Source organism: Capricornis sumatraensis, chromosome 16 (assembly GCF_032405125.1).
Source record: "Capricornis sumatraensis isolate serow.1 chromosome 16, serow.2, whole genome shotgun sequence".
In the NCBI taxonomy this organism is placed as follows: domain Eukaryota; kingdom Metazoa; phylum Chordata; class Mammalia; order Artiodactyla; family Bovidae; genus Capricornis; species Capricornis sumatraensis.
In genome coordinates, this window is record NC_091084.1 from 83,354,750 (window position 1) to 83,375,878 (window position 21,129).

The 21,129-nt window shown below is 47.7% G+C and overlaps 1 protein-coding gene across 1 annotated transcript in view; it reads right to left on the reverse strand.

The window, feature by feature from the left end:
* The window catches only part of NCAPD3 (non-SMC condensin II complex subunit D3), a 61,419-nt gene that overhangs the window by 34,110 nt on the left and 6,180 nt on the right, over positions 1 to 21,129 (reverse strand). Inside the window, exons 6-13 of the mRNA XM_068988356.1 lie at positions 21,055 to 21,116; positions 20,777 to 20,864; positions 18,651 to 18,784; positions 16,641 to 16,713; positions 14,382 to 14,507; positions 13,923 to 14,217; positions 12,876 to 12,965; positions 426 to 499 (exon numbers count right to left, since the gene is read on the reverse strand). Of these exons, the coding sequence (XP_068844457.1) occupies positions 426 to 499; positions 12,876 to 12,965; positions 13,923 to 14,217; positions 14,382 to 14,507; positions 16,641 to 16,713; positions 18,651 to 18,784; positions 20,777 to 20,864; positions 21,055 to 21,116 (942 nt within the window). The remainder of the gene's footprint in view (positions 1 to 425; positions 500 to 12,875; positions 12,966 to 13,922; positions 14,218 to 14,381; positions 14,508 to 16,640; positions 16,714 to 18,650; positions 18,785 to 20,776; positions 20,865 to 21,054; positions 21,117 to 21,129) is intronic.

The window sequence follows — 21,129 nt, forward strand, 5'->3', positions numbered from 1 at the left end:
GATCACAGATCCGTCCCTCCTCCCAGTAACATCCCACCCCTTAGAATGTGAGGAAATTTAAGACCTCTCTGGAGAAAATCTGACATATATTTTACATCAACATGTACTCAGAAACCATTTCAAGGGTTTCATGAACCCTACCAAAATCCATCTGTGGTCACCAGGTTAAGAATCCCTACTCTAAAAAACAAATTAAGGATCTAAAATTGTGGTTCCTAGGAAGCCAGCAATCCAGCAGGCCACTTAAGAACAGAGGGTACTTCAGTTCATCTGTGTAATTTACATTTAACAGGGACAAGGTGAACTGACATCAAGTGGGACATGAGCACTGAATATGACAGGACAGGTTCTAAGACAGTCTCTTGCACCTTCAAGCTGTTAGTGCTTAAAAAGAGGGCATGGAAAGAATGTCCAGAGAAACACACCTGGACCGCAGACTTCCTGACGCTGGTCTTCTCGTCGCCGACCCTATTCCTCAGTGACACCAGGAAACCCATTTCTGCTGAGGAAACACCAAGAAGTCATTACAGGCTGAGGACACGAGAGCCCCAGCCTCTCAGCGCACGCTCCTGAGAGCACGCGCCAATCCTCTCAGCGCACACTCCTGAGAGCACATGCCAATCCTCTCAGCGCACACTCCTGAGAGCACGCGCCAATCCTCTCAGCGCACACTCCTGAGAGCACGTGCCAATCTTCTCAGCACACATTCCTGAGAGCTCGCACCAATCTTCTCAGCACACATTCCTGAGAGCTCGCACCAATCCTCTCAACACACTCCTGAGAGCATGCGCCAACCCAAAACTGCCCAGTCAGCTGGTTTTAAATGATAAGAAACCACAGCATGAAATCATGTAGAAAAAGAAGAAAATTCAAATAATTACCTATTCACAATCATGCAGAAGCAGTAGTAGGCAGAGCAGTAACATTTCAAAAGGGCATAAGTTCTGGAAAATTAAGCTTTAAACTGGGCTCCTAAGACTAAGATTCTGACTTTATCTAGATTCTTCATTCTGTTTACTACAAATGGGAAGATGTAAACCACTGGGTGTTTTAAAGACTAAGTAAGGCAAGATGTAACAGGAATTTTAAAACCCTCCCGTCAAGAGTCCCTTTTACATTATTAGATATTACTGAAGACTCATAAGAGGTTTCTTTTTTCTTCAAATAAATGTGGATTATAGCTTTTGACATGAATTAGAAACTTAAAATGAGAATTATAAAAAGATTTAATAATTCATCTTAAGATACCAAATAAACGGCATACTTTATAACTGAAAAATAAAAAAGTAGTGAAGAGAATGGCACTGATTTACAGTCTGCAAACTCTTTAATGTCAGACTTAAAAGACAGCTGGGTTGTCATCTCTGCTCCTATCTGCTTTTGCCTGTCTGGGGCCTCTGCTGCAAACTCCAAACCACACTTTTGTGTAGTGTACAAACTACAAACTCCAAAGTACACTTTTGAGAAAACCAGAGAGTAGAAGGTAACTGATGTCTTAATATTACTATGAAAACTACTAACTTCAAGGGCCCACTGAAGGAGGCTGAGGGACCCCAAACCACACTTGAGAAATGCTGATGCACAAGAAAGAACAGTAGAAAATGAGACAACAATTAAATCAGATTAAATCAATTAAAATCAAATAAAATTAATTAAATCAAAGTAGGTTATTTAAGATCAACAAAACATTTTCCTAGATGGAAAATAACAGATGAGTCTAATTGCTAAAATCAGGAATGAAGGAGGGACAAGGTTATGAACACTAGGAACAGTTTTATGCTAACACATTTAAGTAACCTGGATTAAATATCTAAATATTATTAAAGATATACATCAGGAAAACTAACTCAAGAAGAAGTAAAGACTGAATACACCGTAACAAGTCGAGGGATTGAACTAGTAAGCAAAGCACTTCCCACACAGCCACAAAGGGTCAGGACCAGATGGCTCTACTGGAGTCGGTCAACTGTTAACAAAAACACCAATTAACAGAAATTAATAACACTGCTTCCTAAACTCTTTCAAAAAACAGAATCCCTATATCACTTTCCACCTCATTCTATGAAGCCAGTATTATCCTGAGAGCAAAACAAGACAAAATAGCTCAAGAAAACAGACCAAAATATCTTGTGAATAGAGACATAAAATCCTCAGCAAGGGCCTTCCCTTGGGTCCAGTGGTGCAGACTCCAAGCTTCCGAGGCAGGGGACACAGGTTTGTTCCCTGGTCAAGGAGCCATATGCCCTGGGGTGTGGCCAAAGCATAAAAAAATTTTTTAAAAAATCCTCAGCAAAATATTAGCAAATTAACCCAGCAAGATACAAAAGGGATTATACTCCATGCTTGGGATTTATCCGAGGACATGGGAAAATCATTCACTGTGATACGCCATCACAGAACAGAGGACCAAGGCCACGTGACCATCTCCATAGACGCAGAAGTGGTGTGTGCAAAATCCTATGCCCGTTCACGATAAAAACAGTCAACAAAGTCAGAAAACAGGAGACTTCCTCACATGATAAAGGTCATCCTGAAGCAACGCAGAGCTAACACCACACTCAACGGGAAGGACAGACGGAAGACAGGGATGTCTACGTCCCCCACTTCAACTCCACTAGAGGTCCCAGCCGGGGAAAATAAGCAAGAAAAAGAAACAAAGGCATTCAGATTAGAAAAAGGAAGCGACTATTCTCACAGATGGCATGATCTGCTAGGCAGAAAATCTTAAGGAATCTCACACACAAAAAACCTTTCAAGGCTAGTAACTAATTTAGCAACATTGCAGGATACAAGACCAATCATTAAAATTAGTTGTATAAACTGTCAATAAGCAATCAAAAATAAAATTAAGAAAGCAATTTCACTTATAATAAACAGAGTCAAAGAGAATACAATACTTAGGACTAAGTGTAAACCGCAAGAGTTACACACTGAAAACTATAAAACATCACTGAAGTGAGTTAGAGGAGACCTACATATAGAAAGGCATCCCTTGCTCACGGGCTGGAAAGCTTAGTATTCTCACAGTGGCAATATATCCCACACGGGCATTCCCTGATGGCTCAGTTGGTAAAGAATCCGCCTGCAATGCAGGAGACCCTGGTTCCATTCCTGGGTTGGGAAGATCCCCTGGTGAAGGGATAGGCGACCCATTCCAGTATTCTTGGGCTTCCCTGGTGGCTCAGCTGGTAAAGAATCTGCCCGCAATGTGGGAGACCTGAATTCGATCCCTGGGTTGGGAAGATCCCCTGGAGAAAGGAAAGGCTATCCACTCCAGTATTCTGGCCTGGAGAATTCCATGGACTGTACAGTCCAATGGGTCAGAAAGAGTTGGACAATTTGATATTCACATTGAAAGCTGGATCCCTAACTCACATCATAAGTAAAAATTAACTCAAAATTGAACCAAGACCAAAATGTTAAGAGCTAAAACTAAAAAACTCTTAGAACACCATCAAGAAAGTGAAAAGATGACCCAAAGAATGAGAAAAACAGGTGTCCAAGTCATATTCGAAAAGGATCTGGATGTAGAAAATATGAACTTTTGCCTCAAAAATCAAAAGCTAAACGGACACTTGGGCTGTTTCCACTTCTTGGCTACTGTGAAGGATGCTTCTACAAACACCCTCATACCGTGCTGTGCATGAGTGTGGATGCTGTGTATGCGCGTGTCTATGGATCCACTCCTCTTCCCTTGTGGTTGCACACTGAGGAGTGGAACTGCTGGGTCACGTGGTGACTCTACGTCTAACATTTTGAGGAACTGCCAGAACGAACGAACACACAAAATGTGGTCCATCCATACGATGGACTATGCTGCTGCTGCTGCTGCTAAGTCGCTTCAGTCGTGTCCGACTCTGTGTGACCCCATAGATGGCAGCCCACTAGGCTCGCCAGTCCCTGAGATTCTCCAGGCAAGAACACTGGAGTGGGTTGCCATTTCCTTCTCCAATGCATGAAAGTGAAAAGGGAAGGTGAAGTCGCTCAGTCGTGCCCGACTCTTAGCAACCCCATGGACTGCAACCTTCCAGGCTCCTCCGTCCATGGGATTTTCCAGGCAGTACTGGAGTGGGGTGCCACTGCCTTCTCCAACAATAGACTATTCAGCCATAAAAAGCAATCGCGTCCTAATACAGCAGTGCATGCCTCACCACGGATGAGCCTTGAAAACAGATGGTGGAGAAGCTGTCTGCACAAGGCTACATGTTTCAGGGTTCCACTTGTGTGACATGTCCAGAAAAGGAGGATCCACAGACGGGGGGCACAGGGGCTGGCTGCTCGTGGGGATGCAGTTTCCCACTCAGTTAATGAGAAGCTTCTGGAAGCTGATTACACAAATTTATGAACCACTAACAACAACTGGTGGAGAAGGCAATGGCACCCCACTCCAGTGCTCGTCTGGAAAATCCCACGGACGGAGAAGCCTGCTGGGCTGCAGTCCATGGGGTTGCTAAGAATCGGACACGACTGAGCGACTTCACTTTCACTTTTCACTTTCATGCATTGGCGAAGGAAATGGCAACCCACTCCAGTGTTCTTGCCTGGAGAATCCCAGGGATGGGGGAGCCTGGTGGGCTGCCGTCTCTGCGGTCGCACAGAGTCGGACACGACTGAAGCGACTTAGCAGCAGCAGCAACAACCACTGGATTCAACATACTTTAAATGGTGACTTTTATGAATTATTTCTCAAAAGAAAAAACACCAACAATGGTACTTATTAGCACAGTATCTGGCATGTAGTAACTATACAAATTTTTTAATGTACAATTAATGCCAACAACATAAGTCATTTTAGTTTATCAAAAATAAAGTGGGAACATGGGCTCTTTACATCTGGCAAGCTCTTATAATTTAGAAGCATCATTAAAGCAATACAGTAGTGTTTGGAAGCATCTGCACAACACTGAGAATCCACTGCTGGATTCTGAGGCGGAGGAGAAAGACTTGCGCTCACCTACTCCTCCAAGAACACCAAAATTGAAACTAGCTGCTGAACAACCACCCACAGGAGAATGCTGGATCTCACCAAAAAAAGATACCCCCACGTCCCAGGGCAAAGGAGAAGCCCTAACAGGATGGCAGGAGGGGCGCAACTGCGTTTAGAATCAAACCTTATACCCGCCAGAGTTGCTCAGAGGGCCCAAACAAAACCCTGTCTGCACCAGGACCCAGGAAAAGGAGCGGTGACCCCCACAAGAGACTCAGTCAGACCTGCCTGAGAGTGTCTGAGTGTCTCCTGCGGAGGCACAGGTCAGCAGTGGCCTGCCCTGGGGACGGAGCTCTGGCTGCAGCAGGATGAAGGCCATGGCATCTGGCCGAAGTCCTCTTGGAGGAGGTCACCATTAGTCCCACCACAGAGCCGCCAACTAGAGTACGCACAGACTGGAGAACAATTACACCAAAGGAGTTCTCACACTGTTGCAAACGTCCTGGGGCCCACGACAGACTCCCCGACCTGGGGATCTGGCAAAGGGGCTGACCACCCCCGGGGGCTCTGACTGTGGAGGCCAGTGGGATTTGGTTACTGGACTTCCACGGGGCAGGGAAGCAGCCTCTCAGAGGGCACGACCGAAACCTCGTGCCCACCAGGACCCGGGAGAAAGGAGCAGCGAGCCCCAACAGGCAAAGCCAGACTCGCTCTGAGTATCTGCAAGTCTCCAGTGGAAGCATGGCTCGACAGCGGCCTGCCATGGAGTCAGGGGCACTGAGTACAACAGCCCTAGGAGCCGAGGCGTGCTGGCACAAGTCCTTCTGAAGGAGGTCGTCGTCACCGCCATCAACCTCACCAGTTTGGCCTCAGCCAAAGCCAAACTACAGGCGGCTTCCCTGATAGCTCAGTTGCTGAAGAATCTGTCTGCGGTGCAGAGACCCTGGTTCAATTCGTGGGTTGGGAAGATGTCCTGGAGAAGGGACAGGCTACCCACTCCAGCATTCTTTACTGGAGAGCTCCACGGACTGTCCATGGGGTCCCAAAGAGTCAGAGAGGACTGAGCAACTGTCACAAACGACAGGGTAGGAACACTGACCCACACAGCAGCAGAAAACTGGATTCAAGATTTATTGAGCACGGCCCCCCCACCAGAGCCAGACTCGATTTACCCCCCAGTCAGTGATTCCATCAGGAAGGTTCCGTAAGCCTCTTATCCTCATCTATCACAGGGCAGAGAGAATGAAAACCACAATCACAGAAAATTAAGCTAGCCAAACCGATCACAGCCTTGTCTAACTCAATGAAACTGAGCCATGCCATGTAGGGCCACCCAAGACAGACGGGTCGTGGTGGCGAGTTCTGACAAAATGTGGTCCACTGGAGAAGAGAATGGCAGACCACTCCAGTATTCTTGCCTGGAGAACCCCATGAATAGCACGAAAAGGCAGAAAGATCCGACACTAGAAGATGGACTCCCCGGGTCAGCAGGTGCCCAATATGCTGCTGGAGATCCGTGGAGAAATAGCTCCAGAGCAGTGAAGAGGCGGAGGCAAAGCAGGAACAACGCCCAGCTGTGGGTGCGTCTGATGACGGAAGCGGAGTCCGATGCTGTGAAGAAAAATACTGCACAGGAACCTGGAATGTCAGGTCCATGAATCAAGGCAAACTGGAAGTGGTCAAACAGGAGATGGCAAGAGTGAACATCGACATTTTAGCAATCAGTGAACTAAAATGGGCTGGAATGGGTAAATTTAACTCCGATGACCATTATATCTACTACTGTGGGCAGGAATCCCTTAGAAGAAATGGAGTAGCCATCACAGTCAACAAAAGAGTCTGAAATGCAGTACCTGGATATAATCTCAAAGACGACAGAATGATCTCTGTTCGTTTCCAAGGCAAACCATTCAATATCACAGTAATCTAAGTCTATGCCCCGACCAGTAACGCTGAAGAAGGTGAAGTTTAATGTTCTATGAAGACCTACAAGACCTTCTAGAACAAAGAGCAAAAACAGATGTCCTTTTCATCATAGGGGACTGGAATGCAAGAGTAGGAAGTCAAGAATACCTGGATAACAGGCAAATTTGGCCTTGGAGTACAGAATGAAGCAGGGCAAAGGCTATCAGACTTTTGCCAAGAGAACGCACTGGTAATAGCAAACACATAGCCTCTTCCAATAACACAAAGAGACGACTCTACACATGGACATCACCAGATGGTCAATATCGAAATCAAACTGATTATATTCTTTGCATGGGAGGATGGAGAAACTCTATATGGTCAGCAAAAAACAAGACCAGGACCTGACTGTAGCTCAGATCACAAACTGCTTACTGCCAAATTCAGACTTAAATTGAAGAAAGTAGGGACAGCCACAGGCCATTCAGGTATGACCTAAATCACATCCCTGACAACCACACAGTGGAAATGAGAAACAGATTCAAGGGATAAGATCTGACAGACAGAGTGCCTGAGGAACGATGGACAGAGGTTAATACTTAGTACAGGAGTCCAGTTCAGTTCAGATCAGTCACTCAGTCGTGTTTGACCCTTCATGACCCCTTGGACAGCAGCATGCAGGCTTTCCTGTCCCTCATCAACCCCCAGAGCTTGCTCAAACTCATGTCCATCAAGTCAGTGATGCCATCCAACTATCTCATCCTCTGTCGTCCCTTTCTCCTCCTGCCCTTGATCTTTCCCAGCATCAGGGTCTTTTCCAATGAGTCAGCTGTTTGCATCAGGTGGTCAAAGTATTGGAATTTCAGCTTTAGCATTAGTTCTTCCAATGAATGTTCAGGACTGATCTCTTTTAGGATTGACTGGCTGGATCTCCCTGCAGTTCAAGAGACTCTCAAGAGTCTTCTCCAACACCACAGTTCAAAAGCATCAATTCTTCAGCACTCAGCTTTCTTTCTAGTCCAACTCTCACATCCATACATGACCACTGGAAAAACCATAGCCTTGACTAGACGGACCTTTGTTGGCAAAGTAACGTCTCTGCTTTTGAATATACTATCTAGGTTGGTCATAACTTTTTTTCCACGGAGTAAGTGTCTTTTAATTTCCTGGCTGCAATCACCATCTGCAGTGATTTTGGAGCCCCCAAAATTAAAGTCTGACACTGTTTCCATTGTTTCTCCATCTATTTGTCATGGAGTGATGGGACCGGATGCCACGATCTTAGTTTTCCGAATATTGAGTTTTAAGCCAGCTTTTTCACTCTCCTCATTCTCTTTCAACAGGAGGCTCTTTAGTTCTTCACTTTCTGCCAAAACGGTGGTGTCATCTGCATATCTGAGGTTTTTGATATTTCTCCTGGCAATCTTGATTCCAGCCTGTATTGATTCCAGCCTGGCATTTCACATGATGTACTCTGTGTATAAGTTAAATAAGCAGTGAGACAATATACACCCCTGACATACTCCTTTCCCGATTTGGACCCAGTCTGTTGTTCCATGTCCAGTTCTAACTGCTGCTTCTTGACCTGCATACAGATTTCTCAAGAGGCAGGTAGGTAGTCTGGTATTCTCATCTCTTGAAGAATTTTCCACAGTTCGTTGGGATCTACACAGTCAAAGGCTTTGGCATAGTCAATAAAGCAATAGTAGATATTTTTCTGGAACTGTCCTGCTTTTTATGATCCAACAGATGTTGGCAATTTGCTCTCTGGTTCCTCTGCCTTTTCTAAATCCAGCTTGAACATCTGGAAATTCACGGCTCACTTACTATTAAAGCCTGGCTTGGAGAATTTTGAGTATTACTTTTGCTAGCATGTAAAGTGAGTGCAATTGTGCAGTTCAGTTCAGTTCAGTCGCTCAGTCATGTCTGACTGTTTGCGACCCCGTGAATGGCAGCACGCCAGGCCTCCCTGTCCATCACCATCTCCCGGAGTTCACTCAGACTCACGTCCATCGAGTCCGTGATGCCATCCAGCCGTCTCATCCTCGGTCGTCCCCTTCTCCTCCTGCCCCCAATCTCTCCCAGCATCAGAGTCTTTTCCAATGAGTCAACTCTTCGTATGAGGTGGCCAAAGTACTGGAGCTTCAGCTTTAGCATCATTCCTTCCAAAGAAATTCCAGGGTTGATCTCCTTCAGAATGGACTGGTTGGATCTCCTTGCAGTCCAAAGGACTCGCAAGAGTCTTCTCCAACACCACAGTTCAAATGCATCAATTCTTCGGCGCTCAGCCTTCTTTACCGTCCAACTCTCACATCCACACATGACCACAGGAAAAACCATAGCCTTGACTAGACGGACCTTAGTCAGCAAAGTAGTGTCTCTGCTTTTGAATATACTATCTAGGTTGGTCAAAACTTTTCTTCCAAGGAGTAAACGTCTTTTAATTTCATGGCTGCAGTCACCATCTGCAGTGATTTTGGAGCCCAAAAAAAATAAAGTCTGACATTGTTTCCACTGTTTCCCCATCTATTTCCCATGAAGTGATGGGACCAGATGCCATGATCTTTGTTTTCTGAATGTTGAGCTTTAAGCCAACTTTTTCACTCTCCTCTTTCATCAAGAGGCTTTTTAGCTCCTCTTCACTTTCTGCCATAAGGGTGGTGTCATCTGCATATCTGAGGTTATTGATATTTCTCCCAGCAATCTTGATTCCAGCTTGTATTTCTTCCAGTCCAGCGTTTCTCATGATGTACTCTGCATATAAGTTAAATAAGTAGGGTGACAGCCTTGATGTACTCCTTTTCCTATTTGGAACCAGTCTGTTGTTCCATGTCCAGTTCTAACTGTTGCTTCCTGACCTGCATACAGATTTCTCAAGAGGCAGGTCAGGTCCCATCTCTTTCAGAATTTTCCACAGTTTATTGTGATCCACACAGTCAAAGGCTTTGGCATAGTCAATAAAGCAGAAATCAATGTTTTTCTGGAACTCTCTTGCTTTTTCCATGATCCAGCAGATGTTGGAAATTTGATCCCTGGTTCTTTTCTAAAACCAGCTTGAACATCAGGGAGTTGTGTAGTAGCCTGAACATTCTTTGGCATTGCCCTTCTTTAGGACTGAAACGAAAACTGACCTTTTCCAGTCCTGTGGCCACTGCTGAGTTTTCCAAATTTTCTGGCATATTGAGTGCAGCACTTTCACAGCATCACCTTTTAGGATTTGAAATAGCTCAACTGGAATTCCATCATCTGCACTAGCTTTGTAGTGATGCTCCCTAAGGCCCACTTGACTTCACATCCCAGGATGTCTGCCTCTAGGTGAGTGATGACACCATCATGATTATCTGGGTAGTGAAGATCTTTTTTGTACAGTTCTTCTATGTATTCTTGCCACCTCTTCTTAATCTCTCGTGTTCTGTTAGGTCCATACCATTTGTGTCCTTTATTGTGCCCATCTATGCACGAAATGTTCCCTTGGTATCTCTAATTTTCTTGAAGAGATCTCTAGTCTTTCCCATTCTATTGTTTTCTTCTATTTCTTTGCGCTGATCATTGAAGAGGGCCTTCTCATCTCTCCCTGCTATTCTTTGGAACTCTGCACTCAAATGAGTACATCTTTCCTTTTCCCCTTTGTCTTTCGCTTCTCTTCTTTTCTCACCTATTTGTAAGGCCTCCTCAGACAACCATTTTGCCTTTTTTCATTTCATTTTCTTGGGGGTGGTTTTGATCACTGCCTCGGTGATCAATGTCTGAGGAGGTGTTCAATGTCTGAGGAGGCCTTACCAATAGCTGAGAAAAGAAGAGAAGTGACAGGCAAAGGAGAAAAGGAAAGACATATACCCATCTGAATGCAGAGTTCCAAAGAATAGCAAGAAGATATAAGAAAGCTTTCCTAAGTGAACAATGCAAAGAAATAGAGAAAAACAACAGAATGGGAAAGACTAGAGATCTCTTCAAGAAAATTCTATATCCGAAGGGAACACTTCATGCAAAGATGGGCACAATAAGGGACAGAAGCGGGATGGACTTAGCAGTAGCAGAAGGTATTAAGATGTTAAGAAGAGGTGGGAAGAATACACAGAAGAACTATACAAAGAAGACAAGATGGTTGGATGACATCACTGACTCAACAGACCTGAGTTTAAGCAAGCTCTGGGAGATGGTGTAGGACTGGGAAGCCTGGCGTGCTGCAGTCCATGGGGTCTCAACGAGTTGGACATGACTGAGCACCTGAATGACAATGTACAACAGTGAATCTGTAATGTCCTCAGACTGGAGTTAACGCAAACATTCAACATTTTTCCATATTAAATTTCTTTAGTTATTTTAGCGAATCTGTTAGTACATCCCGAGTTACTACTCTGAATTTGAGTAATTAGCTGAATTTGAGTAATTAGCTGATAGGCTAATATCTAGTCATTTAAATGTAGTCTTTCAGACTGCAATGATAAGTACTGACTCTCATGGCACTTTACGGCACCTCAGCACCCATCTCACAGCATTTCGATTTTAGGTACCTGCATATATGCCTCTCCGCCTGCTCCTTAGGACGTGGAACTATTTTTGTTAGGGTTTGTACCTGCAGTGCCTCCTTGGGAGGAATGATATCCATGTTTATCAAATAAACTGATAGATCTCATTGTATCAGTTATTTTCTGCACATGTTCTCTCTTCTATCTATCTTTTAAAGTCATTTCTCTAAATATGATTTCTGCAGACCTGACAAAAGCCCTCTGTGAAGGGCAGACGAGGTTTCAGGATCAGAACTGACAAGCAGTCAGGGAGGTCTGCCGACTCCCATGTCTTGGGTCATCCAGCTCTTTAGTAACAGAACTGGCCTAGGTATTCAGACTGCCTCTCACTTTTAATGTAGTTTTTCTCTATGACAATATGCCATATCATCATATAGGTGAAGGAAGTGCCCATAAAAGTGACTTTCACAGACCATACAGCTAGACAGAAACAGAATCTGAGAGTAGCTCCAGGTCTTTCTACCACCTAGCCAGGTGTGTTTCTGTCCTCCTGAATCACACTGACACTCTACCACCCCAGATTATTCTGGTTCAGTAAGTCACTAAAAGAGTACAAACAGTGCTTGTGTTTAGAATCAAGGACAGGATTCATGGGAGAGAGGATCCCAGCATCTCCACACGGTATGTGTGACCCGTTAAAAGACAGTTCATATCACTGGTATAGAGAAACTATAACCCAGATTCTGCACTTTCCCATGGAAGCCAGGACTCACAGTTCCCTACCATGTATCAGAAGTGGATTCTGGGATGGCATGAGCAGTCAAGATGCCACGTGGAAACAGTAACAAGGAGTAAAGGTAAACGAGGGCCACAGTCTTGTGTGTTTTTCCCCTCTTCTGTGATGCTTTTTCTCTAAACCACATTTAATTCTACTGCACCTTCCCTTGGAGAAGGTGATGGCACCCACTCCAGTGCTCTTGCCTGGAAAATTCCATGGACGGAGGAGCCTGGTAGGCTGCAGTCCATAAATCTTGAAGAGTCGGACATGACTGAGCGACTTCACTTTCACTTTTCACTTTCATGCATTGGAGAAGGAAATGGCAACCTACTCCAGTGTTCTTGCCTGGAGAATCCCAGGGACGGGGGAGCCTGGTGGACTGCCGTCTATGGGGTCACACACAGTCACACACGACTGAAGCGACTCAGCAGCAGCAGCAGTACCTTCCCTAGTAACTGTTCCTTTCTGGTCAGCAAGCCCAAGTGTTCATAACAACTAACTTCAGTGAGCAAATAAAACATTTGTAACATTCCCTGAAGTGTGACAGAAATATATGAAATATAGAAATACATGACAAGTGAAACGTATCTTATTCTTTACCTTGAAATGAAATACAGACTAGTGCAAGGACATCAACTAAGGAAATAAAACAGAAATTACTTTTAAGGGAAAACAAAAGATCTTCCAATAGTAAGGGTGAATTTGAAAAAAAATTTCCATGTTTCGAGGCTCTACCTACAGCTGCCTGAAATCTCCTGGTTGCTGCTCATCTAATAAGGGACAAGATCCGACATACCCATGGATCCGGCTGCTTCACCGCTGCTGTCCGTGTGGATCACCTCTGAACCTGCAGAAGGGTTAAGCATCTGCCTCTGATAAGAAAAAGCTTAAAAATAAATTTTAAAAAGGCTCTGTCAGTACACTAAAAAACTGTTACACTTTTCATTAACATAATCATGGCACAGTAAAGTAAATGTCGCTCAGTCATGTCCGACTCTGCGACCCCATGGACTGTAGCCTACCAGGTTCTTCCGTCCATGGGATTTTCCAGGCAAGAAGGTGGCTCAGATGGTAAAGCATCTGCCAGCAATGCAGGAGACCTGGGTTCGATCCCTGGGTCAGGAAGTTCCCCTGGAGAAGGAAAAGGCAACCAACTCCAGCATTCTAGCCTGGAAAATCCCATGGTGAGAGTAGCCTGGTAAGTTACAGTCCATGCGTCGCAGAGTCAGACACGACTAAGAGACTTGACTTGACTTCACTTCACTTCACTTCAATCATGGCATATTACACATTTCAGTTACTATGAATCATTACTGAAATAAATTTTAATTTCTTTGAAGAAAAAAGTGCAGTACTAAATCAGGTAATATGCAGACAGAAAACACAAATACTCAGCGAGTCCTTTAACTAAAGGGTCAATCACTCAGCATCCGACAGTGTACCGGCCCACTTTCCTACCTGGTGAATCTGTCGACGGACTCTGCCGGCGGCTCTGTACTGGGACTGCAGGAGCTACAAGGAAGCCGACGGGTCAGAGGAGGAAAGACACAGCATCAAAAGCCTATGTGAATATTTACAGAAGAACCCAAATCGAGGTAAGCAAGCCTGAAGGTGAGACAGATTATAGATACTGACAACTCCCCGTGTCAGGCCTGTGTAAACAGGCCCAGTACAGCCGCTAGCCAATGACAGAGTAACAGAGACTGCAGCCAGCAACCTCAACCCGAGGACAAGATTGTGAAACCGCTAGTGTAAGAGCTATTCCACAGCACTGCCAGCTGGAAGGGGGCTGAGGGCTGCAGTTATCACAGCACTCTGATCATTTCTGCCACCCAATCTGGACCAGCAGGAATGAGGCCAGGCTCGTGGTGCTCAGCACACTCACTGTTATGCAGAAGCTCCTGGATGCTGTCCGATGGGGCTGAGGCAGAGGATTCCAGGCAGAGTGCAAAGCTGGAGAGCGCCTTGCTGCGCACCGTCGGGGCCTTGTCTCTGCAGCGGGCGACCAGGATTTCCTGAACTAAGAACTTATGCTTCAGGAACTTCTCATGCTCCGGGGCCAGCGGGCCATCCACCTCTCGTTCAGGCAGCTCCAGGAGGGCCAAGGCCACGTCAAGAGTGAAGACCCGGTGGGAGACCTGGTGAAGGAAAGCCGCACGTGTCCCCATCACAGAGGAAGAGCGCATAGCACCGCATGCATCCCCGCCACAGAGGAAGAGCACCCAGCGCCACTTCAGCTGCAGTCTGCAGGTACAGAGCTGCAGAGCTGCGAGCCAGGAGCTCACACAGGCGCAGCGCCTACCTTGGCGTTGCGTGTTAATCCATAAAGCCAGGCCATGAAAGAAGCATATTCTGCACAGGGAAGCTTGTTGAGCAGCTGGACCAGGGACTGAGCTGCGTAAGTCCGGTACTCAGACTTGTCGACCACCTGAAACACAGGCCCTGAGAAGCTGCCCCGCCAGTCCCCACACAGAACAACACAGACACAGGCCCTGAGAAGCTGCCCCGCCGGTCCCCACCCAGAATGACAGAGACACAGGCCCTGAGAAGCTGCCCCGCCGGTCCCCACACAGAACGACAGACACAGGCCCTGAGAAGCTGCCCCACTGGTCCCCACGCAGGACAACAGAGACACGTGCATTGGTGGAAGCAGACGAGCGCCGAGTGCACCCCGCTCAGCAACAGTGCAAGTGTCTACATGCTACAGAAATGACTATCCAGTTCTACGTCTCAGACCTCCTGGGAAACTAGCCTAGGAGAGATCTCCAAGCCTCAGACCTCCTGGGAAACTAGCCTAGGAGAGATCTCCAAGTCTCAGACCTCCTGGGAAACTAGCCTAGGAGAGATCTCCAAGTCTCAGACCTCCTGGGAAACTAGCCTAGGAGAGATCTCCAAGCCTCAGACCTCCTGGGAAACTAGCCTAGGAGAGATCTCCAAGCCTCAGACCTCCTGGGAAACTAGCCTAGGAGAGATCTCCAAGCCTCAGACCTCCTGGGAAACCAGCCTAGGAGAGATCTCCAAGCCTCAGACCTCCTGGGAAACCAGCCTAGGAGAGATCTCCAAGCCTCAGACCTCCTGGGAAACCAGCCTAGGAGAGATCTCCAAGCCTCAGACCTCCTGGGAAACCAGCCTAGGAGAGATCTCCAAGTCTCAGACCTCCTGGGAAACCAGCCTAGGAGAGATCTCCAAGCCTCAGACCTCCTGGGAAACCAGCCTAGGAGAGATCTCCAAGCCTCAGACCTCCTGGGAAACCAGCCTAGGAGAGGTCTCCAAGCCTCAGACCTCCTGGGAAACCAGCCTAGGAGAGGTCTCCAAGCCTCAGACCTCCTGGGAAACCAGCCTAGGAGAGGTCTCCAAGCCTCAGACCTCCTGGGAAACCAGCCTAGGAGAGGTCTCCAAGCCTCAGACCTCCTGGGAAACCAGCCTAGGAGAGGTCTCCAAGCCTCAGACCTCCTGGGAAACCAGCCTAGGAGAGATCTCCAAGCCTCAGACCTCCTGGGAAACCAGCCTAGGAGAGATCTCCAAGCCTCAGACCTCCTGGGAAACCAGCCTAGGAGAGGTCTCCAAGCCTCAGACCTCCTGGGAAACCAGCCTAGGAGAGGTCTCCAAGCCTCAGACCTCCTGGGAAACCAGCCTAGGAGAGGTCTCCAAGCCTCAGACCTCCTGGGAAACCAGCCTAGGAGAGGTCTCCAAGTCTCAGACCTCCTGGGAAACCAGCCTAGGAGAGATCTCCAAGTCTCAGACCTCCTGGGAAACCAGCCTAGGAGAGATCTCCAAGCCTCAGACCTCCTGGGAAACCAGCCTAGGAGAGATCTCCAAGCCTCAGACCTCCTGGGAAACCAGCCTAGGAGAGATCTCCAAGCCTCAGACCTCCTGGGAAACCAGCCTAGGAGAGATCTCCAAGCCTCAGACCTCCTGGGAAACTAGCCTAGGAGAGATCTCCAAGCCTCAGACCTCCTGGGAAACTAGCCTAGGAGAGGTCTCCAAGCCTCAGACCTCCTGGGAAACTAGCCTAGAAGAGATCTCCAAGCCCGATTTCAGAGTTTACAGATCTCTAGGATCCACAGAGTTCAAGTGAAGCATCATCTGCCCAAATTGCTAAACATTTTAAGAGATATTCACAGAATTTTGAATGCTAACCAGACACTGGATGATATTAAGGCATTATTCTGAATTTTTTAGGTGTGTTAATATTTTGTGGATATGTTTTTAAAGAGGTCTTATGCTGTAGAGAGACACATGCAATATTTATGTCTGAAGGAATATGATGAAATCTGCTTCCTAAGAAAATCCAGTGTGCCTATGTGCTGGCAGAGCTTTTCCTTATACAAAATCACTTAACATTCTGTTCATTACTCTGTTCTATATCTTTATATATTTGAAGTTTTCTAAAAAAGGAAAAAAAGTTGTTTTATCCCCCCCAAATACTCAAAGAGAACAGCAAACATACTAAACAGAAAAGACCACGCTTGGTAACGACACAGACTCATTTCTGGGAACACTGATACATGCGTCTACTCTCGCGTGGTTTTCAGACTCTCAGTACTACAGCCAGCAGTACCTTGACACAGATGTGCTGCAGCAGAGTACGAAGGACCGGGTACATGCTTTCCTTAAGTTCATCCACCAGTACACTTTAAAAAAGAAAAGAAAGAGTCACTGTTTATAATACATCTATAATAAAAATAAAATAACAGCTTCCCCTAAACCTATCCTCAAAAACAGTGACACTTCTACATTGTAGAAAACCTGACTACTAAGAGCAATCTGCGCCTGTGCTGGAAGCGAGACCTGAGCGCGTGCAGTGTGAAGAGAGTGTCACAGCGGAGCACCGTTCCCCACGCCCGGGTGGTCTCCAAACTGCTTCCAGTAGCCAGTCAGGGAGGGGCAGGGCCCAGACCTCCCAAGATCCTTGGACTGCTTACGATGGTTCTTACCAAGGCTGAAATAAGACTCCCCTCGTGGCTCAGTGGTAAAGAATCCACCTCCCAATGCAGTACATGCAGATCCAATCCCTGAGCCAGGAAGAACCCACAGGCACAGGAGCAATCGAGCCTGTGAGCCACACCTCCTGAGTGCATGAGGCACCTCCCCGTGCCTCAACCCCTGAAGCCTGGGAGCCCTCGAGTCCACGCTCTGCAGCAAGACACCCGCACACGGTGATCAGAGTGGCCCCCTGTCATCACAGCTAGAGAGAGGCCCACACAGCAGTTAAGCCCCAGAAGAGCCATAAAGAAAGAAACAATGTTTCAAATGTGGCAAGCTTTCTCTGTGAAGAGCTTGACTTTGAAGTAAATGCCAGATTGAGACATGGTACTACCTTGTGGTAGGTCAGCAAAACGAATTTCTAACAGTACTTCTCCAAAGTTAACCCTCAAAGAAGCTATTAAAATGCCCAGATTCAACCCATCTTCAGGTTTATTCACGCCATTATAGAAATATTACAATTACTGACATCGTGAATACATGGAAAATTTAGAACAAGTGCTTCTACTTAAAACATCTTATTTGCTGTTTAAAAAAAATTCTTAAGGAGAAAGGCTCACTCAGGGGTCAGACAGCACCTGTACCTGCATGCCAGCACCCACACCCGCACCCCACGCCCTGCACCTGCACCCCACACCTGCGCCAGCAACCTGCACCCCATGCCCCACACCCCATACCTGCACCCACAACCCACGCCCATACCCCGCACCCACACCCGCACCTGGGCCTGCACCCCGCACGTGCGCCCGCACCCTGCACCCACGCCCTGCGCTCGCACCTGCACCCCACACCTGTGCCCGCGCCTGCACCCCACACCTGTGCCCGCAACCTGCACCCCGCGCCTGCACCCCATGCCCGCACCCCGTGCCTGCGCCCCATGCCCCGCACCACGCACCCACATCTGCAGCTGCGCCTGCACCCCATGCCTGCCCACACCCGCACTCCGTGCCTGCCCGGGCACCGCTTCCGCTCACAGGCACGCTCTCCGCTGTCCCCACCACCTCCATGCTGCTATCAGACAGACAGAACCGAGGACAGAACAGCGAGTGCTGTAGCAGCATCTCCCAGTAAAGCCCCGACATGGGACTTTACAGGCAAAGCCTGCTGACTCGTGAGGGGAAGATGAGTCTATCAATTATTGATAAAAAAGTTAAAAAAAAAAGTGGCAAGGAACCTAAGGAAAGAGACTCAGAGAAGCCAGAAAGGCAGAGACAGACTTGGAGCAGCAGACACAGAGACCGCGGTCGGGACTCAGAGCTGGCCTCACCGGCGGACCCACAGGCCACGAACCCCTAACCACCCCCAACAGCACCCCCTACACCACTCCCAACAGCACCGCCACACCACCCCCAATACCACCCCCAACAGCACCCTAACACCACCCCCTACACCCCCCCTACAGCCCCCCTACACTACCCCTACCGCACAAGCCAGATGGGCTGCTATGCGCTGTACCCTGAACCACAAGCCATACACAGCCCAGACACGCGTCAGCTCCTCACGTGTCAGAAGCCCCGGCTAGCACAGGGCCCAGGCTACTGAGGGCGAGTGACAGAAAGAGAGACCCGAGCTGTGTGCCCTTTACCTTACAAACTGGATGGCCAGCTTCCTACTGCTGACAACCGGCGGCGTGATGGCAAGGGGGGCGTGATGGGAGCCTTTACCCACTTCTACCATCAGTATTATGCAGAGCATTTGATGCAAAACGTATCTGAGAACCTAGAAGAGGAAAGGAAATGCAGCTTAAGGCATGACAGAGAATCCCAGGGCCTTGCCACCTGTGACGCAGACCCCAGTGAGCTGTTTCAAGAACCAGCAGGTAATGGAGGTTGGCACAGGTTCTGGCTGACCACGAAGGGTGCGCCTGCTGGACAACGACCAGGTGTCATACCTGCACAAAATGAACAGCGCGGAGGTGCTGCCTACAGACTGATCAGCCGGATTCCACCCAGTTTCTCTGCTTGCCTTATACTCCAGCCCAGAAACCAGGGCTCGAGAATCAGCTGCAACTGAGCAAGGCCGAAGAATGCAACGGATTACCCCCCACAGGAAAGAGGAAGGGGATGATTCTCTACCTATGTTACAGCTGAAGCTTACAAAACACCTTCCCGTATATCATCTCACAGAATCTACTCAAAGAGTTAGCTTGTGCACCCAGTGAATAAAATAATTACTGGAAACCAAGGATGTGGCCGGTACTGCATTAAGCATGTCTCTGTACTACAAGATTTGACCATACTTACTCTGAAATCTCTCAACTCAATGTCAGCAAAATATTTCCGTTCTATACTTGATACTATTATCTCCACTTTATACATACCAAAAGACTTTGAAGATGAGTAGTCCCAAGTCAAGTAATCAAAGATAAGGCTACCACCACAGTCACTCAACGTCAGGCCAACACTTTTGCAATGAAAAACACCCTGTCCTTAGAGACACTGCCGCCTGAAAGGGTAATTTCCCATCCTCTGCACTTTCTACAATGCTAAAAAGGGCACAGAAATTAAAAGTTTTACTGTGAATGCTATCACATATTCCAGACACAGGGAAAAGATAATAACATCAAAAATTAAAGAAGTATGGGGTGTTTTCTAAACAGCAGGCATTACGCCGAGGCACTCTTCCCTGCAGTCCTCCTGAGAAAGCCACAGGAAGGGAAGGCCCTCATCCTCCTTGTCCAGGTGAGGATACCAAGGACTCATGGAGGACACACAGGGCTTCTTCTGTGGCTCAGTGGTGAGGAATCCCTCTGCCAATGCAGGGGACACCGGGTCAACCCCTGGTCTGGGAGGATCCCACATGCCTCAGAGCAACTAAGCTGGTGCTCCACGAGATGCCACTGCACCGCAATCAGAGAGCAGCCCCCACTCACAGAGACTGAGAGAAAGCCTGCTCGCAGCCGCAAAGACCCAGCACAGCCAAAAGTAAGTTTGAATGTTTTTTCTTTTTAAAGGGAGACACACAGAAGTGAGGCGTAGGACCCAAGTGCGGAGCCCGAGTGCCCACGGGCTCCTCACCCCGCTTGGAAACCAGGGCACTGCAGGCGCTGAAGGCAAGGGCCTTGGTCTGCCATGTTTTCTGCAGACTCCTGCTGCACTAACGACATTCAGGTTCAGTAACACCCCAGGGCTCACAAAGCCCTGACCCCAGTGTCTAGGGCTGTGCGGCTCTGAAGGTCACCGGGGGCAAATCCAGATATGAATGCTGACCAGGAGTGTCAGCAGAATCATCCGCTAAGGCACAGACGCTAACAGGAACACAGGGGCAGAGGGGCCTGCGGGGGAGCTGCAAGGTCCCGTGGCTGTCTGTCCTCCCAGAGGACTCTGGAATTATCCGCTAAGGCACAGACGCTAAGAGGAACACAGGGGCACAGGGGCCTGCGGGGGAGCTGCAAGGCCCGTGGCTGTCTGCCCCCCAGAGGGCTCCGGTGAGCGCTCGAGCGGCAGCCCTGCCCAGCAGCTTTCCTGCGCCTCTGCAGGCCCCGCTGGGGCCTGCTTTATGCCTGAGCTCAACAGGAGTGTCCTGCGGCACCAGGGGCCTGGATATGAGCCTGTAGCGAGCAGCGGCCGCCACGTGCTGACAGGCGCTTCTCATCACAGACACCAACGGCCCAGCGAGTTCACACAGCGTCGCGCTGAGTCCTTGCAGCACTTCTAGTCACACGACCCGTGTGCTTTCAATTCCCTGTAACTCAGCTCCCGTCTCCTTTACCGTGTCTCCTTCTCTGTGAAGAGGGGAACAAAGCAGATACAGTCCATGGTAGGCCAGTTCTGGTATATACTTCATTTCTCTGAGAACTCTAAAAAAAAAGGCAAAAGATTAGTTAATGGATGTGATTTCACTAGGATAAACTCCTAACCCTATCAGCCTTATTTAAATGAATAAATTCTACCTGTGTGCCAATTAGGATAAAATGACATTTACAGCTCTGCTGCAGCAAAAGATCATACCATAATTAAACATTAGCACTGGGAGATTTAATTGCTCACCTGGCTTGTGTAACCTGGAACTCGTAACGAACTGGTTCAAAACTAGTTAACGCAACAAAGACCTGGAAAACAGAC